This window comes from Gobio gobio, assembly GCF_949357685.1.
Source record: "Gobio gobio genome assembly, chromosome: 3".
Lineage (NCBI taxonomy): Eukaryota > Metazoa > Chordata > Actinopteri > Cypriniformes > Gobionidae > Gobio > Gobio gobio.
The window spans coordinates 58,282,246-58,305,565 of NC_137099.1; the positions used below are offsets into that span (position 1 = coordinate 58,282,246).

General features: G+C 37.5%; 1 protein-coding gene across 1 annotated transcript in view; it reads left to right on the plus strand.

The window, feature by feature from the left end:
- Positions 1-23,320, plus strand: part of LOC307122946 (adhesion G protein-coupled receptor E3-like) — a 52,056-nt gene that overhangs the window by 20,983 nt on the left and 7,753 nt on the right. The window contains exons 5-13 of the mRNA XM_079811289.1: positions 15,522-15,711; positions 15,996-16,106; positions 19,473-19,651; positions 19,734-19,901; positions 19,977-20,201; positions 20,279-20,511; positions 20,729-20,795; positions 20,875-20,966; positions 21,047-21,209. Of these exons, the coding sequence (XP_079667415.1) occupies positions 15,522-15,711; positions 15,996-16,106; positions 19,473-19,651; positions 19,734-19,901; positions 19,977-20,201; positions 20,279-20,511; positions 20,729-20,795; positions 20,875-20,966; positions 21,047-21,209 (1,428 nt within the window). The remainder of the gene's footprint in view (positions 1-15,521; positions 15,712-15,995; positions 16,107-19,472; positions 19,652-19,733; positions 19,902-19,976; positions 20,202-20,278; positions 20,512-20,728; positions 20,796-20,874; positions 20,967-21,046; positions 21,210-23,320) is intronic.

Below are 23,320 nucleotides of genomic sequence, written 5' to 3' on the forward strand. Positions count from 1 at the left end.
ATCACGATTCTGGAGACTTCAGATGAAACAGTCACTGAATCAACAACACAAATCCTGTTCATCTCAATAAGAGCTTCTGTCTGACAGAAATAAAGTCAGTCTGGTCAGTGATAACAAGTGAAAAGCGGAGAAAACATTTGAAAAAGACATTGAAAAATACATTGAAAAAGAGGCATGATGTGATTGGCTGCCAAAACACCCACTGCTGTTCATCCAGAGTAACATTTAACACACATTGTGTGTTATATCTACACAACATGTGTCAAAATACCATCAACACACTCAGTGTGTTGTTTTTTAACACATCTCTTTTTAGAGTGTACACTCTAAAAAGAGATGTGTTAAAAATGACACATGTTGTGTTAGTTTTAACACATGTAGTGAGTGTGCTCAGGGACAACACATGTTGTGTCAAATTTAACACGATAAATGTGTAAGTCATTTTAACACACTAATTGTGTCAGGTAATCACATACTCAGATGTAATTTTAAAAATAAAGTGAAACTAAATTATTAAGCATTTAATCAATAGTCGAGTACAGAACGCATGTGCACACAAAGTACAATGTTTCAAACTCTATGACTCTATAAACTCAATTATTCACACTTCAACAACACATCGATGCTGCTTTTGAGAAAAGATCATGAAGAGATAACAGTTGACAGAGTTTGCGCTTTGAATTAAATTAAAATGTAGCAACTGATAAAACATTCTATATAAATAACTTTTATTTACTCAGGCCTGTTTGTTTGAGAACATAAACACTGCATACAATGCACAATGATGGTGTGTGTCGCGCTTTATAATATGATGTGTTGAGAACAACACAACCAGATGTGTTAAAAATTGACACATGTTGTGTCAGTTTTAACACATGTAGTGTGTGTGCTCAGGGACAACACAAGTTGTGTAGATTTTAACACATATTGTGTGTGTGTGTTCTCAGGGACAACACATGTTGTGTAGATTTTAACACATGTAGTGTGTGTGCTCAGGGACAACACATGTTGTGTAGATGTTAACACATGTAGTGTGTGTGCTCAGGGACAACACATGTTGCGTAAAATTTAACACACAACCTGTGTCGTTTTCTTTAACACATCTCCGTGTTACCTGTAACTCAACTAATGTGTTATTCCTCTTACACAGAAGTGTGTTGAAACCTTTTACACAATAATGTGTTATAGTTACACAACGTGTGTCAGATGTGTGTTACATGTTACTTCGTGTTTGGATGAACACTGACACGTATTGTTAACTTGTGTTTAGTCCATTGACGTTTAATAAAGTGTGTTTGACTGTTTATTGTATTACCTGGATGTTTTAGACATCATGAATCTACACACACCAGCTCTTATTGAGATGAACAGAGGTTTAGATGTTGATGGTTCATTGAATGTTTCATCTGAAGTCACCAGAATCGTGATCAGTGGCTCCTTTATTTGAGCTCTTGACCCTTTACTTGTCTTTTAATTCTCCTCTTTCTGCTGTAACTGCCTTTTAATCAAATATGTTTGTTGTGGCATGAAAGAAAACACGATCAGAAGTTTCTTGATCAAGTCATAATCTCAAGATCTGATCCAGTTTATGTGTAAATGAATGGTATACATTTTCTTTATTTATGTGCTGTTAGCTATAAAAGTTTTGTGAAGTTAGTCCATGATGTCCAGCAGTGCAGAATGAATTCATAAAAAAATACAAATTCAATGTTTTCAGAAAGTTTAGAGCTGCAGCAGATACTCGTCAAACACACACATAAAGAATCAGCTCATGAATCGCAACAATGGTGACAAACGCTTCATCCTGCAGTGCATGCTGGGAGTCATGGATGAGTTTTGTACTATGGTGACTCCCAGAATGCATTGCGGGATGAAGCTTTTGGTTTGTCACCATTATTGAGATTCATGAGCTGATTCTTGATATGTGTGTGTGTGCCTGTGCGACACAATAGACTAGAACATCCAATGTGCACAATGTATCTAAAAATAAATGTGCAGATAATGACAACAATATTATAAAATAATTATTAACAGCGCAAAATATTTTTTACAGTAAAGTTTCAGATATCAAACACTTGCCTGAGCTCAGCAAATGTATGCGATGATAACATTATCTTCTGATCATCGTTTTCTGATCATGGTAATTTCTGCTGCTTCAAATGTGTATAATGAACACACAGTCACAGCAAACAGAGAAAACTGATGTGAAAGAGTCAAGGGTCAAGAGCTCAAATAAAGGAGCCACTGATCAGGATTCTGGTGACTTCAGATGAAACAGTCACTGAATCATCAACACAAATCCTGTTCGTCTCAATAAGAGCTTCTGTCTGACAGAAATAAAGTCAGTCTGGTCAGTGATAACAAGTGAAAAGCGGAGAAAACATTTGTACACTCTAAAAAGAGATGTGTTAAAAAACAACACACTGAGTGTGTTGATGGTATTTTGACACATGTTGTGTAGATATAACACACAATGTGTGTTAAATGTTTCTCTGGATGAACAGCAGTGGGTGTTTTGGCAGCCAATCACATCATGCCTCTTTTTCAATGTCTTTTTCAAATGTTTTCTCCGCTTTTCACTTGTTATCACTGACCAGACTGACTTTATTTCTGTCAGACAGAAGCTCTTATTGAGATGAACAGGATTTGTGTTGATGATTCAGTGAATGTTTCATCTGAAGTCACCAGAATCGTGATTAGTGGCTCCTTTATTTGAGCTCTTGACCCTTGACTCTTTCACATCAGTTTTTTTTACTGTTTGCTGTGACTGTGTGTTTATTATCCACACTTGAAGCAGCAGAACTAACCATGAGAAAATGATAATCAGATGATAATGATATCATCGCATACATTTGCTGAACACAGGCAAGTGTTTGATATCTGAAACTTTACTGTAAAGAATATTTTGCGCTGTTAATAATTATTTTATAATATGGTTGTCATCATCTGCACATTTGTCTTTAGATACACAGTGCACATAGGATGTTCTAGTCTATGGTGTCACACAGGCACACACACATATCAAGAATCAGCTCATGAATCTCAATAATGGTAACAAACCAAAAGCTTCATCCCGCAATGCATTCTGGGAGTCACCATAGTACAAAACTCATCCATGACTCCCAGCATGCACTGCAGGATGAAGCGTTTGTTACCATTGTTGCGATTCATGAGCTGATTCTTGATGTGTGTGTTTGACGAATATCTGCTGCAGCTCTAAACTTTCTGAAAACATTGAATTTGTATTTTTTTAAGAATTCATTCTGCACTGCTGGACATCATTGACTAACTTCACAAAACTTTTATAGCTAACAGCACATAAATAAAGTAAATGTATACCATCCATTTAATCATAAACTGGATCAGATCTTGAGATTATGACTTGAAAGAAAACACGATCAGAAGTTTCTTGATCATGCCATAACAAACATATTTGATTAAAAGGCAGTTACAGCAGAAAGAGGAGAATTATAAGACAAGTAAAGGGTCAAGAGCTCAAATAAAGGAGCCACTGATCACGATTCTGGTGACTTCAGATGAAACATTCAATGAACCATCAACATCTAAACCTCTGTTCATCTCAATAAGAGCTGGTGTGTGTAGATTCATGATGTCTAAAACATCCAGGTAATACAATAAACAGTCAAACACACTTTATTAAACGTCAATGGACTAAACACAAGTTAACAATACGTGTCAGTGTTCATCCAAACACGAAGTAACATGTAACACACATCTGACACACGTTGTGTAACTATAACACATTATTGTGTAAAAGGTTTCAACACACTTCTGTGTAAGAGGAATAACACATTAGTTGAGTTACAGGTAACACGGAGATGTGTTAAAGAAAACGACACAGGTTGTGTGTTAAATTTTACGCAACATGTGTTAACATCTACACAACATGTGTTAAAATCTACACAACATGTGTTGTCCCTGAGCACACACATTACATGTGTTAAAATCTACACAACATGTGTTGTCCCTGAGCACACACACTACATGTGTTAAAATCTACACAACATGTGTTGTCCCTGAGAACACACACACACAATATGTGTTAAAATCTACACAACTTGTGTTGTCCCTGAGCACACACACTACATGTGTTAAAACTGACACAACATGTGTCAATTTTTAACATATCTGGTTGTGTTGTTCTCAACACATCATGTTATAAAGCGCGACACACACCATCATTGTGCATTGTATGCAGTGTTTATGTTCTCAAACAAACAGGCCTGAGTAAATAAAAGTTATTTATATAGAATGTTTTATCAGTTGCTACATTTTAATTTAATTCAAAGTGCAAACTTTGTCAACTGTTATCTCTTCATGATCTTTTCTCAAAAGCAGCATTGATGTGGTGTTGAAGTGTGAATAATTGAGTTTATAGAGTCATAGAGTTTGAAACATTGTACTTTGTGTGCACATGCGTTCTGTACTCGACTATTGATTAAATGCTTAATAATTTAGTTTCACTTTATTTTTAAAATTACATCTGAGTATGTGATTACCTGACACAATTAGTGTGTTAAAATGACTTACACATTTATCGTGTTAAATTTGACACAACATGTGTTGTCCCTGAGCACACTCACTACATGTGTTAAAACTAACACAACATGTGTCATTTTTAACACATCTCTTTTTAGAGTGTAGGATTGAACTTGCCTACCCCTGCTCTAAATAGAGGAAAACAATGGTATAACTGTACCCTAAGGACTAATTGAGTACCTTTAAAGGTACAGTTATGCGTTTTGTTCCCCAAGTAACAAAATTGTACCTCCACTGTATCTTTTTTCTGAGAGTGTAGTTATAACATTAACTCACAGACAAAGCTTAAGCCTAGTCCCAGACTAAAATTAATATTTGAGCTGTTTTAACTGTTATCAGTGCCTTTCACAGCAAAATCCCCAGTGTTAAATTAACACTCCTCAGTGTACATATGTGTCCACACTACAGGGTGTTAAAAGTAACACTTAAGAAGTGTTAAAGTTAATTAGATAATTAAGTGATTAATTAAGTGATGATTGACCATTAGAGATGAGAAACACAAGAACTACAACTGACTTCAGCCACAGCTTTAGATGCAATCCACTGAAGATAAAAGAAGACATTAAATCTCTGAAGATCTCAGCAGAGGAGGATTAAACAACTCCACAAACAGCATTACCAGCTTCACACAATACTAACCAGACTGACTTTATTTCTGTCAGACGTCTACAGAAGCTCTTATTGAGAATTAATTTTTTTTTGATTTTGTGTTGAAACTTTTTTAATGTCACCCATCATGGTGACCAGTGTTTTCTTTAGTTGGGCAGTTTGATGACTTTTTAGTTAGTGTTTCTCTGGCTGCTGTAACTGAGTTTGCAATGGCAAGAAAAGCAAGAGTAAACACAATCAGATGCTGTTGACTGCTCAGTGATAAGAATATGATCATTGTATAGTGATTTTAATCACTGATCTTATGGCTGAGTCTGAGCAATATACTATTAACTTTGTTTTTTACTGTGATTCCAGGAAAGAACCAGATTGGTTTTAATCAGTAGAGCTGAATAGGTTTTAAAGCAGATTCTACACTAATCACTTCTAACTCCTGCGAGATTAACTCACACACAGACATCAAGAATCAGCCTATGAATCTCAACAATGGTGACATGCTTCATGCCGCAATGCATTCTAGGAGCCATTGATGAGTTTTGCATGATGCACCCAGAATGCATTGCGGCATGAAGCATGTCACCATTGTTGAGATTCATAGGCTGATTCTTGATGTCTGTGTGTGAGAATAACTCGCAGGAGTTTGAGTGCTTATTGTGTGATTAAACCGGAAAACAAGACTGTACACATTTTAAACATTGATCAGTTTATCTGATGAAAATGCTGCTGGATCTCCTGCTGTAGAGTCATAAGGCTACTATAATCAATGACTCTCAGCAAATAAGGCACCATATGATGATAACAACTATATCACCAACAACAAGCCAACATCATCTGTCATCAACTTGTCATCATCAATTTTCTCTTGCTGTTCTCACCGTAACAAACAGCTACAGCAGGCAGAGAGAAAAAAAATACTGACAAGTCAAGGGTGAAGAGCCCAACTAAAGTAACACTGATCACCATAATGGTGGCGTCAAACAAAACTATTATTTTCAATAAATCATCAACATCTAAACCTCAGTAAGAGCTTCTGTAGACGTCTGACAGAAATAAAGTCAGTCTGGTTAATAATGTGTGAAGCTGGTAATGCTGTTTGTGGAGTTGTTTAATCCTCCTCTGCTGAGATCTTCAGAGATTTAATGTCTTATTTTATCTTCAGTTGATTTCATCTAAAGCTGTGACTGAAGTCAGTTGTAGTTCTTGTGTTTCTCATCACTAATGGTCAATCATAACTTAATTAATCACTTAATTATCTCATTAACTTTAACACTTCTTAAGTGTTACTTTTAACACCCTGTAGTGTGGACACATATGTACACTGAGGAGTGTTAATTTAACACTGGGGATTTTGCTGTGTTGTTTTGTCTCAAGATACACACCAGTAATGTATTTTTTTCTAAGCGATTTTATAAAAGCTATTTAAATGTCCCAATTAAACTAATCTAAGCCCTGTCTGTAAAACCTGGCCTATGTCATTTTTTAAAAAAGAAAACCTTTTACACAAACGTTACACTCCAATAGAATATTTGCATCCAAAGTTGCAAATTTAATGCAAAATTGGAATACAGCATAAAAAACTTGCGAATAAAGCATGCAGTGTTTCCATCCAGTGTCAAAGAGAACAAAATTATCACTTCCTGATAAACTGGCGATTAATATCACTAAGAAAAATGGAAGTAGCTGCAGTAGGAGAAGCCACTTTATATGATAAGGTTCATATCTATAATATATTACTCCTGAGAGCACGCAGACGAAACGCAATAAATGCGGTCAAGTTGATTTGCTATTGTAGCCCGTTTGGGAACAAAATCATGGAAGACAGTTCTGGGAACTTCTGCGAACTTGATGACAACTTGATGACAAACTTTGCTCAGGCCTTTCAGAATAACTAAAATAACATTTCAGACGCTGTCTCCTGGATAGTCTAGTTATGTCGTCCCATCAAAAAATCACAACTTTTTTTGATGCACATCGAGGAATTTATTCATTAAATGTGTTTCTATCATAGTTATGAAATAAAATAATTAAAATAATTATCAGACTCAATTGAGTGCATACTTTTTTATGCGCTTTTTAAAAATGTATGCACATCTAGGCGTTTCAACAGTAAATTCCCCGGTGTTGAATTAACATAAGCGTGTTCATATGGGAACCACCAGCGGGTGTTAAAGGGGTCATGAACTGGCTTTTTCATTTTTTTTATACTGTCTGAGGTCAACTTATGACGTTTGTGTGGTTTTTACATTCAGAAACATCATAATGAATAAGTAATAGGCTATTTTCTGCCTTGGTTTTGAGACTCTCTGAAAAACACTTTGATGGGCGTGCCGCACTGAACACTTGGAAGTAAACGCCCACAGCTAGGATTGGATAGGATTTGCATATTTAATGAGCTTCAGCTACCGTCAGTCCACATGGGAATCGTCTGGGGAAATGCTCAGAGGACTCGCAAAATATAAAACAAACACAATGATTAAATCACACACACACACTCACTCACGCGGACACACTCACACACTCACACACACACACACACACACACACACTCACACACACACCCACTCACTCACGCGGACATACACACACTCACACACACACTCACTCACTCGCGAGGACACAAACACACACACACTCACTCACTCGCGCGGACACTCACACACACACACACACACACACACACACACACACACACACACACACACACACACACACACACACACACTCTCACTCACTCGCGCGAGCGGACACACACGCGCGCGGACTAACACTCACTCACTCACTCACTCACTCACTCACTCACACTCACTCACTCACTTGCGCGGACACGGACACACACACACTCACTCACTCACTCACTCACTCACTCACTCACTCACGTTGCGCAGACGAAGAGACACACCCCATATAGCAACATTGTGTCGGCCCAGATCTGGCCCACATCTGGCACTTGTGGCATACTGATCTGGCCCACATGCTGCGTGGAATGACGGCCCTTGAGTGGACCACTCCTGTTTGCCAGATCTGGGCCACAAGCAGGCCAGAGCAATGCCACATGTCAGCCAAGAGCAAAGAAATAAACCAGAACTGGACCTTATCTGAGCCACAAAATCTGTGTGTAATAAATATGGAGTCATCTCAGCTTTAATAAACCTGTTAACAAGCAGAATCACTGAAGAGAGAAAAGAACAGAAAAATAGACAAGCAGAAACACAAGAACTACAACTGACTTCAGCCACAGCTTTAGATGAAATCAACTGGAGATAAAAGAAGACATTAAATCTCTGAAGATCTCAGCAGAGGATTAAACAACTCCACAAACATCCACTGAGCAAAGTTATGTCCAAAAGACGTCTTTTCAATGTCTTTGCCGTACGTTGAAAAGACGTCCACTGAGGAGCCAGAATGAAAGTTTTTATGACGTCTGTTTTTGACGTGTTCTGCATGTCCGATATAGACGTTCATGGAACCTCAAGGTTAAAAACTAGTTCAAATGTGCTCATTGTGGACATATTTTCCATTTGTAATTGCAAAGCAACTCACAGACAGTGTGTGTTTGTCCAGAAATCATGAAAATAAAAGAAACTTAGCTCACACTTTTAGACACTTTAGACAACTTAGCATCTGTAATTCACACATCTTTGGATCGTGAGAGAATCATGGGATTCAATCCAGGATCTTCTTGCTGTGAGGAGACAGTGTTTCCCACTGAGACACTGGTGCTGCCCTTAATCACAGACATAAGACTAGGGTTGGGTATCGTTTGGGTTTTTTTCGATTCCGGTGCCAAACCGATACTTTTAAAACGGTTCCGGTGCCTAAACGGTGCCTGAACCGATACTTTTTTTTTAAAAAAGGCCACAAAACGAGGTGGATGACATTAAATGGCTTTTTATTTATTTATTTTTTATTTAAATTGAACCATTTATTAAAAGTTTAATGTATACTTAAATGTATGAATATAAATAAATACAAAACACAATTTACTTATTTACAAATTATAATTGACTTATTTACAAATTCACAGTAAAACCTAAGCCACCCAACTACAACAAGCCTAATATAACTCTTAATTACAATAATAACAGCAGTAGTCTGTATTCTTGCTCTGCTACTAACCAGCTTCGAGCTTCAGCTCTTTTTTGAAATATGATCATATTCTCTGGCTAAATATTTTAGAACGCATCGTCTTAATGTTTCCATGGCGACGCGTCATGTTTCTCACGTGACACACAGCAGCCGCAATAGCGCTGACAGCTCAGCTGTATCGGGTTTATTTCGTTTTTTCTTTTTATTCAAAATATTCACAAACTACTTAACTGTGTCACGAACTATCTGATGTTCAAATGTGTGAGTGAATGTGTGTTAGTTGATCTATAAAGCGCAATGGGCGGCGCCATGTTAGTTTGCGCCTCAGAATCGGATCTGTCGGATTTACAACACTTGAGATCATTCTCGTCTCACGAAACACATGAAAGTAAGTGACCAGTGAACTGGAAGAAGAACAGAGTAAACTATATAGTTACTATATAATGTGCATGTATCTGATGTGAATAAAACATGTAACGTTAGTCAAATTATAATCGTCTGAAAGGATTGTCATTGCCGCTTTCATTGACATCAGGGTGTGTTTTTTGCTAGTAGCCTACTTATGAGCATTTAAATGGCTGAAACCTGAAATAAACATGATGTCGTTGAAAACACTGAATAGTTGTCATGAGTTGTGATGTGACCAGCGCTGAGCGTCTGTCTCTGGCTCAGCCAAAGCGCGAAAGCACGTTTGAATTTTGGCACCGAAATGAGGAACCGAAATCTGCGTTCTGATTCGGTCCGGTACATACCGGTTATATAAGTACCGGTGCCATATTGGAACCGGATTTCGGTACCCAACCCTACATAAGACACACCCCAGCCAGCACAGTCATGTGGGGCCCATATGGGCGTCACCTGGGCTGTCTAACTGGGGCCCAGCCAGTTTTGTCCTCAGTTTCCATGTAGGCCCCACATGGGCTAGCCCAGATGAACTGAACACTGCTCAGTGTGCACACTACAGGCTGTTAAATGTAACTGAATCAGTGTTGGAGTTAATGAGATAATTAAGCGATTAATGAGTAATGAGTGAATATTACTGAAGACTCCTGATGATAACAAGCAGAATCACTGAAGGACAGAGAAACACAACAGACTTCAGACACAACTTCACAAAAGCATTATCAGCTTCCCTTTTTACCTATTAGATTGACTTTCTGTTATCTTAGTTTTTATTGATAATTCCCACTGAGCAAAGGTGTACGTTGAAAAGACGTCCACTGAGGAGCCAGAATGAAAGTTTTTATGACGTCTGTTTTTGACGTGTTCTGCACGTGCGATATAGACGTTCATGGAACCTCAAGGTTATAAACTAGTTTGAATGTGCTCATTGTGAACATATTTCCCATTTGTAATTGCAAAGCAACTCACAGACAGTGTGTGTTTGTCCAGAAATCATTAAAATAAAAGAAACTTAGCTCACACCTTTGGACACTTTAGACAATTTAGCATCTGTAATTCACACATCTTTGGATCGTGAGAGAATCGTGGGATTCAATCCAGGATCTTCTTGCTGTGAGGAGACAGTGTTTCCCACTGAGACACTGGTGCTGCCCTTAATCACAGACATAAGACACACTTTGACTATTCCTGTCAGACGTCTACAGAAGCTCTTACTGAGAATTAACAGAGGTTTAGATGTTGATATTTATGGTGAATTTGAAGTCACCATTGTGGTGGGAAGCGTTTGCTTTAGTTGGGCTCTTGGTCCCTGTACTTGAGTTAGCTTTTCTTTGGATGTTATAACTGTGTGTGTGAAACACAATACTTATGGCTGAGAAAGCAAAGATAAAGTGACATCAGGTGTTGTCAGCGCCTTGTTGATGACTAAATCATCAGAAGTCTAGAATCTGATGTTGTGCTTTTGAGTTTTAAGTTCTTGTTCAGCAAATAATAATTTGTTTATATACTATAACCTTGTGAATCTGCTGTATTGACACCAATAGCAATAAACAAATCACTCATCCTGAAAGATGAAAAAACACCAGGTGCACATTGTTTTGAGAAAATATTTCACATAGTCACACGCAGATATCAAGATTTTGCATATGATTCACAATAACGGTGACAATCAAGCATGAGTTTTGTACTTTGAAGCGACCCATCATGCATTGCAGCATGAAGTTTTTTTGTTATGATTGTCACCGTTGTTGTGAATCATATGCAAAATCTTGATGTCTGCGTGTGACTATGTGAAATATTTTCTGAAAACAATGTGCACATGCTGTTTTATCATCTTTCAGGATAAGTGATTATTTTATTGCTATTAGTTCCGATACAGTGGATTCACAAGGTTATAGTATATAAACACATTATTATTTGCCAAACAAGAACACAAAACTCAAAAGCATAACATCAGATTCTAGACTTCTGATGATTTAGTCATCAACAAGGAGCTGACAACACCTGAAGTCACTTTATCTTTGCTTTCTCATAACACATCCAGTTATAACATCCAAAGAAAAGCTAACACAAATACAGGGACCAAGAGCCCAACTAAAGCAAACGCTTCCCACCACAATGGTGACTTCAAATGAAACATAAACATCAACATCTAAAGCTCTGTTAATTCTCAGTAAGAGCTTCTGTAGACGTCTGACAGAAATAGTCAAAGTGTGTCTTATGTCTGTGATTAAGGGCAGCTCCAGTGTCTCAGTGGGAAACACTGTCTCCTCACAGCAAGAAGATCCTGGATTGAATCCCACGATTCTCTCACGATCCAAAGATGTGAGAATTACAGATGCTAAATTGTCTAAAGTGTCTAAAGGTGTGAGCTAAGTTTCTTTTATTTTCATGATTTCTGGACAAACACACTCTCTCTGTGAGTTGCTTTGCAATTACAAATGGAAAATATGTCCACAATTTGAACTAGTTTTTAACCCTGAGGTTCCATGAGCGTCTATATCGGACGTGCAGAACACGTCAAAAACAGACGTCATAAAAACTTTCATTCTGGCTCCTCAGTGGACGTCTTTTCAACGTACGCCTTTGCTCAGTGGGAATTATCAATAAAAACTAAGATAACAGAAAGTCAATCTAATAGGTAAAAAGGGAAGCTGATAATGCTTTTGTGAAGTTGTGTCTGAAGTCTTTTGTGTTTTTCTCTGTCCTTCAGTGATTCTGCTTGTTATCATCAGGAGTCTTCAGTAATATTCAGTCTTTACTCTATTAATCACTTAATTATCTCATTAACTCCAACACTGATTCAGTTACATTTAACAGCCTGTAGTGTGCACACTGAGCAGTGTTCAGTTCATCTGGGCTAGCCCATGTGGGGCCTACATGGAAACTGAGGACAAAACTAGCTGGGCCCCAGTTAGACAGCCCAGGTGACGCCCATATGGGCCCCACATGACTGTGCTGGCTGGGACTTTGACTATTTCTGTCAGACGTCTACAGAAGCTCTTACTGAGAATTAACAGAGGTTTAGATGAAGAGTTTCGTTGCAAAACGAGATATATCCATTTTGAGAAATGTTGGTTATTTGACATTATTATTTAAGACATCAACAGTCAAGTTCATTCACAATTTTTTGTACATTAAACTATTACTTGAGCTCAGTGAAGGCCGGGACACAATATTCTTCAAATCCAGGATATTTTTTATTTAATTTTATGTCCATAAATAAGTCAAAAACCATGCCAAAATGCAACATATTTATCTTAACATTGTCAAACATCTTAAATTGGTTAAAAAAACAATACATCATAAATATATGGAATAGTATATACAAAGATTGATTAATAATAATAAGATTCCGAGTTAGTTTTGGTCAGAACATACACAACATAAAGTTTTTTTTGTTTTTTTTTTGCAAAACGCTATATATCCACCTTAGGCTATATTCTACTACTGTAATACCATTAAGAAAAGCTAGTGAATCAATGTTTTGTTTGTGTGTGTGTGTGTGTGTGTGTGTGTGTGTGTGTGTGTGTGTGTGTGTGTGTGTGTGTGTGTGTGTGTGTCGGCATGACAGACCAACATTACTCGCAGTCGCACGATGACAACAATTAATCTTTGGATGTTTTCCCTCCCCTGAATGCCTTGCCCGTTTGTCTTCTCCCTTTGATGATTTTCTTAAGATGCCTTCCTCTTTCTCCCAACAGCAGCTGGAATGACCGGCTCCAATCCGTCATCGAAATCCATAACGTTAGCTTGACTCTGAAGCTTTGATTCTCTGACTGACAGACAGCTGTTGATCAGTGACGTAGCCTACGTGACTGACAGCTCGCCTACAGTATAAACTGGTAAACGTTTTTTAGTTAGCCTATTGAATCCTCTTTTTAAAAATATGTTTTTTGTTTTGATATTATCGTTAAATCACTGAGCAAACTCGGAGCACTTCACCGGCGGTGACTCTCTCCTCGCGTGACATCCTGAGCTTGCGCGGCATCCTGAACGTTCTATATCGCACTTTGTAAAGAAACTGGGCTGGCGGATATCGCGTTTTGTGAAAAAATACATTTTGTAGTTGGCTTAAAATGTACATTTTCAAATCTTATTAATGGCAGCAATTCACACATAGATTAAGGTACATCTAAACAGTGATTTCCAATAATAAAATCCAAATGTCAAAAAATGGCGTTTATCGCGTTTTGCAACCAAACTCTTCAGATGTTGATGTTGATGTTTATGTTTCATTTGAAGTCACCATTGTGGTGGGAAGCGTTTGCTTTAGTTGGGCTCTTGGTCCCCGTATTTGTGTTAGCTTTTCTTTGGCTGCTGTAACTGTGTGTGTGAAACACAATAGTTATGGCTGAGAAAACAAAGATAAAGTGACTTCAGGTGTTGTCAGCTTCTTGTTGATGACTAAATCATCAGAAGTCTAGAATCTGATGTTGTGCTTTTGAGTTTTATGTTCTTGTTCGGCAAATAATAAATTGTATATAGCCACTGTAACCTTGTGAATCTGCTGTATTGACACCAATAGCAATAAACAAATCACTCATCCTGAAAGATGAAAAAACAGCAGGTGCACATTGTTTTGAGAAAATATTTCTCATAGTCACACACAGACATCAAGATTTTGCATATGATTCACAACAAGGTTAGCGGCTTTTCAACGTACGCCTTTGCTCAGTGGGCAGCATTACCAGCTTCACACATTTCTAAGCAGACTGACTTTATTTCTGTCAGACGTCTACAGAAGCTCTTATTGAGAATTAACAGAAGTTTAACTCTAATGTGTTTCATCTGAAGTCATCATGACAGTGATCAGTGTTTCCATTAGCTGTGCTCTTTACTCTTATTAAGTGTCTTCCTATTTTGGCTTCTAAGAATGTGTGTTGGTAAAACACATTTGAAATAGCAAAGGAAGCTAAAGAGAAGTGACATCAGGTGGATATGATTACCTGGTGATTGGGCAAAGGATTTACCTTTAGTTGGGCAGGTTGACAACTTTTGATGTTAGTTTGTGGTTTTTGTAACAGTGTTAACTGTTGATTAAACTGTTCACTGACCCAAGCAGGTTGTTTGTTGTTAATAGATATCCGTACATAACTGTCAGTTGTAGTCCTTGTTTTTCTCTTTCCTTCATTGATTCTGCTCATTATCATCAGGTGTCTTCAATAATCAAACAATCATCACTCAATTAATCACTTAAGTATCTTATTAACTCTAACACTGCTTTAGTGTTACTTTAACACCCTGCTGGTGTTTCCCATATGAACACAGAGCGGTGTTAATTCAACACCAGGGAATTTACTGCACATCCAGTCTTTTTTTAATGCAATGGCCCAAAATGTACATAAAAATACGTTGATGGAAAATATATATATATTTAAATATAATTTATTTTATTAATGCAATAAAATCTCCATATGCATATTTGAACAGCCTCTTCTAACACTAAATTAATCGACAATCATTCTTCTTAAATTATATGATTATTTTTATTTATAGTTTTTTGCACAGTTGTTGGACCTTGTGCTAATGCTTAACCCTGGAAAAACTTTTTTTTAAAACAAACTGTAAATGCCAAAGGATTGGTGTACAAGATGAAGGGGATAAGGCTCTGTTTAGGCACTTAACTCAAATGATTAAACAAAAATATACAAAAAAATATAGAGTTAAACTATTTCATATTACCTTTAAGCTTTTATGTCATAAAATTATGTGGAGTTTCTTGACTATTTAAAACATTTTCCATGACTCAAAAATCAAGGGAAGGGTTTGTCTCCATATTTTGAGAATGACCCATAGATTATGCTCTCTTGTCATAGAAATAATCTGCATTCTACTGGAGTATCTCTTTGGTTTTTGATTAGATGGCGGAAGACTTTTTGAAGATTGTTGATGCTGCCCAGATAAAGGTTTCAGACTCGGCCATAAATGAAGATAATAATGCAAAAGTGTCATATGGAAACACTTATCTGAACGCCTTTGAGAAACTGGTGTCTGCACTGGTGAAGCCAACAGAAACACAAGACTTGCAGATTATTCATCTCAACAATACAGGTAAAGAGCGCTGTTACGTCCCTGTTTGTACTTATGTTTTGACACATTTCAGAAACAAAGCTGATGGTGTGCGTCATAGTTAAATATGGTCTTCTGGAGAAGCCCGCTCTTTCTTTACCTTTTGTCCATTAGAAAGTTTCCATGAATGTTAAAGATTTTTCCTGGAACTATCAATGCCAATAATTTTTTTTATATTTAAAGATTACAGGGCTTTAATTATTAAAACACATCAGCTACATATAGATAAGAGATTATATGTGTTTTTTTCTTTCTTGTTCTTGTAGAAGTAAGAATTCTTGCGGTTGGACCAAATGCATCTGAAATCCCTCCGATCAGTACAGAAAAAGCACATATGGATATTGACCTTTTTGAGATTGCCAAGAGCAGCACTTCAAGTATGTGAGAAGCATGAACATGTTCTGAGCACATATGAAAATACACACATGAACATTAGTTTCTGCCGCTGTTAAAGTCTGTTTGTCTGAACAACCCAGTAGGCACAGTACGTCAATGTGACGTCAGGAAGACGTTGGACTCCAACTAATCCAACGTCAGTCAGACGTCATATTTTGGTTGAAAATGAAAATCGATTTGACGTCTAAACCCAACGTTTGTTTGACGTCAAGCTCCGACATTTAATTTTGGTTGGAAAAAGCACCGCACTGTAAAAAAAAAAGGGTGAAATGTATGGCAGCACATTAAATCTCTGAAGATCTCAGCAGAGGAGGATTAAAGAACTCCACAAACAGCATTACCAGCTTCACACATTACTAACCAGACTGACTTTATTTCTGCATTCTGGGAGCCTTAAACCCTATTCGCACGGGATTAGTATTATGTGGGGACCTCTGGTGATTTGTAATAATTGACCTATCGGTAAGCCCCGCCCCCCTTAGTTACTGTTGCTAACTCGGACAAACAAACAGAGTTGCTATATCTTACAATGTACAGCTGTCAGTGTGAAAACCTTATCCCAAGATGTTTTTGGACACAGATTGTAACATATATCCCGTCCGAATGATGGCCAAACTTTACTGATGGTTTATCAAGTTTATTGCATTGTTATTCACTCCAAAAAAATCATCGTAAGAGCTGAACAAACAAAACATAAGAAGTGCGCATTAACGTCTCATTCACAAACTATCTCTCCGTTGCATTACCATTAACATACACAGCAAATTACACAAAAACACTCATACAACTAACAGTAAACAAACATATACACAGAGCTTATGCCTTTTCGAGGGTACTAATAACTGGTAAACTTTGTATCTGCAAAACAACTTGGATAAACTGCGTGCAAGCTCTTCCTTTCGTTACCCGGAGACTATAATACCCATCAAAATAGGAGTCCTCCTTAGTAGGACAGATAATGTAGACCTTAAACATATCTAAAATTTAATTAATTTACATATAACCAGTTTAATATGGAGAGGCACTGAAATGTAGACCTTCGTGTTTTTTACCTACAGTGTTAACGTTACATGACGTGAGAACAGTTAGTTATTTCGGTTTGTATGATAACAGGGACTTTAATCGTAACTTAACGAGAGTATGACAAACAGAAAATCCTCTCAGGATACCTGGAATCAGTGCTACAGTACCTCAGGCACGACGTTTTAGCATTTTTGTAGCATAAACACCATCAAACCGATGAGAGCTTCGGATTTTCCAATGCATCTCTATGGCGCTGACACCTAAAGATGTCCGAGTTCCGGTCCCAGCGCAACTGATACTCATCTGCTATTGGCTCATCTGCGTTCGAGGGGAGGGGCTTACCGATAGGTCAATTGCAGAGAATGTCTGTGATCTTAATCCCGTGCGAATCGGCCATGTCTGCAATTTGTAAAGTAAAATTCCCCCGCAAATTACCTACCATATTTCGCCGCACACCGAGGTCCTGTGATAATATTAGTCCCATGCGAATCGGCATCTCTGTGATTTGGCCTGGATTAGGCGGATTGTATGTCATTTTTGCAAGGTTTTTGTTTCCTGTGCGCATTTCTATCTTTATCTTTCACGAAGAATGGAGCTAGGCTGCATATAATGCGCACCGTTATGAATTCCCGGGCGGCCGCGCGGATTGTACTTTCACATTAGAATGAGCACCAATTTGGGAGTAAATTGCTTGAATGGTGTGTTTAATATTATTCTTAATGAAAAACACAAATACAGAACAGTACAATGACAACTCGCTTAAATGGGCGCTTTTACATTTAGCTTTGAAACTGAATCTTCCGCTGTATATTGTTATTATATTGCTCAGTGCAGTTTTTAATTGTAGCGTCTGTTCTCTAACTGAACAATATTATTTTTATTACTATAAAACAATCAAAATGATATTGATACGACTGTTTATAATTTCATACAGCTATAAAGAAAAAACATTTACAAGTCTTGACATCATATCCGGGAGATAAGTCAGTAAATTCGAGTAAAATCAGAGGCTTGCTTATCCCATGCGAATGCGCCACGCAAAATTCAGATGTGGGGGAGTAATTTCTAAATCACACGAGGTCCCCAGATAATACTTATCCCGTGCGAATAGGCCTATTGACTAGTTGTGTATGATGCACCCAGAATGCATTGCAGAATGAAGCATGTCACCATTATTGAGATTCATACGCTGATTATTTAATGTCTGTGTGTATCTTTAAAACTTTTTGGTGCACAATCCCTCAGATTATGCTGCGTTCCAGGCAGGTTTTTGAGCCCGTAAATTACAACTTCAAACCACAAGAGGAATTGTGTGGTAGTTAGATGTAAACAAAAGCATCATGGACCGTACGGGGTGTATGCTCATTTACAATCATTTCTATCGCCGAAGGTGCTTACTCCTTGCTTATTTGAGGGAAACGGAGGAGAAAAACAGCGCAGACGGCAAGAAAAGCTGTTATACTTTTTATTTTGCGTTATTTGTATATTTGTTTCATAAACACTGCACCCGTAGGGGCTGCCATTGTTGCTTCGCAGGCTATGTGATATCAAAACTCGTAACTGAGAGTACATCGATCTAGTACGAGTTCACGGGTGGGAAGTCACGGGTTTGGCTGCCGTTCCAGTCCACTTTCACGGGTAGAAGGTTGGAAAAACACGGGTTACGGTTTGCCTGGAACACGGCATAAGAACACTGCTGGACAATCACAGGACTATATCAATTAATAATGAGAAATGAATAACATGATACCTAAACACATAATAGACTCTGATTATAATCAGTAAATCAAACACTATTTAATGATCATATCTTTATTATCATCAAATAGCTGACATCATCTGAACACAATTATCTTGCAGTTCTTGCAATAACAAACACAGTTACAGCAGCCAGAGAAAAACTAAAGTTAAAAGGTCAAGAGTCAAACTGCCCAACTAAAGCAAACACTGATCACCATAATGGTGACATCACACAAAACATCAACATCTAAACCTCTGTTAATTCAATAAGAGCTTCTGTAGACGTCTGACAGAAATAAAGTCAATCTGGGGTGCGTATCCCAAAACCATAGTTGCTAACTAAGTTAGCAACTTTGTTGGTTGCAATGCAGTTTCCCATTGCCAATGACCTAAGCTGCTAACAGGTTAGCAACTATGGTTTTGGGAAACGCACCCCTGGTTAGTAAGAGGCTAAGTGAAGCTGGTAATACGTGTCTGACTGACGTTGGAGTCTACATCCTGTGCCTGCTGGGAAGTTTGAAATGGGAATTTTTTTTTTTTTTTACAAATTGATGTGACTCGTTTTATGTTGGTCTGTCACACAGGATCAGCTGCTGTGGCTTTCATGAGTTTTAACACAATGGAGAATCTACTGAAGCCTGACTTCTTCAACAATTCAAATGACACGATTAAAACCATGATGTCCACTGTGATCTCAGCTACTCTTCAACAAACCAACAACACTAAACTCACCAAACCAGTCAACTTCACCCTCAAACACAAGGTGAGCTAATTTATTTGACTCCACTGTTATGATTTACTGTGAACCCAATTTTTTTTTCTCTAATATACAATGTTGTATCTAGCCTGTGAAGGTCGACCCAAGCGGTTCTCTGTCCTGTGTGTACTGGAATATCAGCGAGTGGATTGTAGATGGTTGTTCTGTTTTAGAGACCAACAGCAGCTTCACTGTGTGTTCCTGTGTTCATCTGTCCACATTCGCTCTCATCATGCAAACCAGCCGCCCATCAGAGGTACGAGAACATTTATAGAGAGCATTGAAGAACAGCACAGATTTGGCACTCATGTACTCTGACATGTTTTCTCAGAGCAACTCAGAGCAGAGCAACTCACTGATGGAGCTGTTGAATTTGGTGTGTGTGCCCGTGGGGCTGGTGTTCTTCAGTTTGGCCCTGTTGACCTTTGCCCTTTGTCAGTGGAGTCCTGGAGTGAATAATGTGGCTCGAATCAACCTCTGCGTGAGTCTGCTGTTGGCTCACCTTCTGTTCCTGCTCACACAACGGTTCCTGATCCGCATACAACGCCATCAGAAGGTGAGAATGATGAAGGAGCCCTACAGCTCAGCACAGCCTCACTGAGAATCATCATAACCGTCTCTCATGCTCTCCAGGTGTTGTGTGACGTGATATCAGGTGTGCTGCACTTCCTCTTTCTCTCCGGCTTTGTGTGGATGTCCATTGAAGCTGTGCTGCTCTTCATCTGTGTGAAGAACCTATCACAGATCAGCTCCAAAAAGAGGGAGGTGCTTAGCAGTGGATTCCTGTGTGTGATTGGATATACGGTTGCTCTGGTTGTGGTGAGCGTGTCTGTCGGGCTGTTTCCTGAAGGCTACGGCAGCGAACAGTGAGTTATTGTTGTAGTTGTTTAAATAAATTTGATTAGAAGCAAATAAAACAGCTCTGGGCTATTGTGATATTTCTGCCATCTGATAAAAGTACAGCTTAACATATACTGTATAAACACATTGGATACAAGATTAAAAGAAAAAAACATAAATCAACACCAAACAGCATTTTTGACAGATTCATTCAGTTCTTGTATTGTGTTTTCCTCTAAACAGCTGCTGGATTAAACTGGATAAAGGTTTTATCTGGAGTTTTCTGGGTCCTGTTTGTGCCATACTAGCAGTAAGCACATTTATTATTTTTCATGATTTTATTAATATTACAAGGAAAACAAGGTGATTACTATTTTTCTATTTTTCAGTTAAACACGATTCTCTTCATCTGCATCATCATCAATCTGAACTCAACTCTCAAAAATCTGAACGCTGAAGTTTCACAGATGAAACAAACCAAGTAACAAAACATTATGATTTGAACACTCCATAAAATATATAATCAATAAAGATATACAAATTCTCTTTCTTTCTCTGTAGGATTATGGCGTTTAAAACACTGGCTCAGTTTGTGGTTCTTGGTTGCTCCTGGATTCTGGGTTTCTTCACTAATGGCAATAAGACGCTGGAGATCATCTTCCTGATTGTGAACTCCCAGCAGGGAACCTTCATCTTCCTGATCTATTGTGTCCTCAATGATCAGGTCAGACATCACTCAATTTACCACCATATTCCATGTCAAACAGTGTTCAAACAGGCCAAAAACTCAAACTCCAAATGTCAGAAATTTAGGTAACACTTTATAATAACGTTCAGTTGTAAGTCATTTATAAGTGGTTAGTTAATGATGAACTAATCATTTAAAAAACATTCATAAATGATTATCAAGTGATATGCTAACATTTTATGTACACTCACAGAAATATTTCACCCAAAATTTAAGATTTATGTAATTTTATTAAATGACAAATTCCCATTTATATTTTTTTCATAATTTTAACACAAATCTACCAAATAAACTTTACACAATTTATTTTCATTAGGATAATAAAACCTATTTATTTAAAATACATAAAGTTTATTGTATAAATTGCATAATAATTAAGAGAACTAAATCAGGATAATTAAAACAGTTAAATAACATTTATTTGAATCATGTTAAATGTATATTCATGGCAGAGTTAGTTTTTATGCATTTACATCTATTTGATTTTATTTAAAAACTCATATTTTTAAAATCTATACATTAAAAGTAAATAAACTCTAAAAGATTTAATCAATTTTACAATTTATTTAATGCAATTAGTTAATAAATACTAACATTGTTTGAATAATAAGAGTTATAAAACAAACAAGATTCTGTTATTTAAAGTTTATGTGATTGGTTTTCATCAAAGTTATGAAAAAAAATCCATTTGGGAAACAGGAAACGACGTCACTTTCGCTGGACACAAGCCCTCGAGATATTGTGGGAATCCGTCACACACATCCCACTGAGCAAAGGCGTACGTTGAAAAGACGTCCACTGAGGAGCCAGAATGAAAGTTTTTATGACGTCTGTTTTTGACGTGTTCTGCACGTCCGATATAAACGCTCATGGAACCTCAAGGTTAAAAACTAGTTCAAATTATGGACATATTTTCCATTTGTAATTGCAAAGCAACTCACAGACAGTGTGTGTTTGTCCAGAAATCATGAAAATAAAAGAAACTTAGCTCACACCTTTAGACACTTTAGACAACTTAGCATCTGTAATTCACACATCTTTGGATCGTGAGAGAATCGTGGGATTCAATCCAGGATCTTCTTGCTGTGAGGAGACAGTGTTTCACACTGAGACACTGGAGCTGCCCTTAATCACAGACATAAGACACACTTTGACTATTTCTGTCAGACGTCTACAGAAGCTCTTACTGAGAATTAACAGAGGTTTAGAGGTTGATGTTTATGGTTAATTTGAAGTCACCATTGTGGTGGGAAGCGTTTGCTTTAGTTGGGCTCTTGGTCCCTGTACTTGAGTTAGCTTTTCTTTGGCTGCTGTAACTGTGTGTGAGAAACACAATAGTTATGGCTGAGAAAGCAAAGATAAAGTGACTTCAGGTGTTGTCAGCTTCTTGTTGATGACTAAATCATCAGAAGTCTAGAATCTGATGTTGTGCTTTTGAGTTTTGTGTTCTTGTTTGGCAAATAATAATTTGTTTATATACTACAACCTTGTGAATCTGCTGTATTGACACCAATAGCAATAAACAAATCACTCATATTGAAAGATGATAAAACAGCAGGTGCACATTGTTTTGAGAAAATATTTCTCATAGTCACACACAGACATCAAGATTTTGCATATGATTCACAACAACGGTGACAATCAAGCATGAGTTTTGAGTTTTGTACTTTGAAGCTACCCATCATGCATTGCAGCATGAAGTTTTTTTTTTATGATTGTCACCGTTGTTGTGAATCATATGCAAAATCTTGATGTCTGTGTGTGACTATGAGAAATATTTTCTCAAAACAATGTGCACCTGCTGTTTTATCATCTTTCAATATGAGTGATTTGTTTATTGCTATTGGTGTCAATACAGCAGATTCACAAGGTTGTAGTATATAAACAAATTATTATTTGCCAAACAAGAACACAAAACTCAAAAGCACAACATCAGATTCTAGACTTCTGATGATTTAGTCATCAACAAGAAGCTGACAACACCTGAAGTCACTTTATCTTTGCTTTCTCAGCCATAACTATTGTGTTTCTCACACACAGTTACAGCAGCCAAAGAAAAGCTAACTCAAGTACAGGGACCAAGAGCC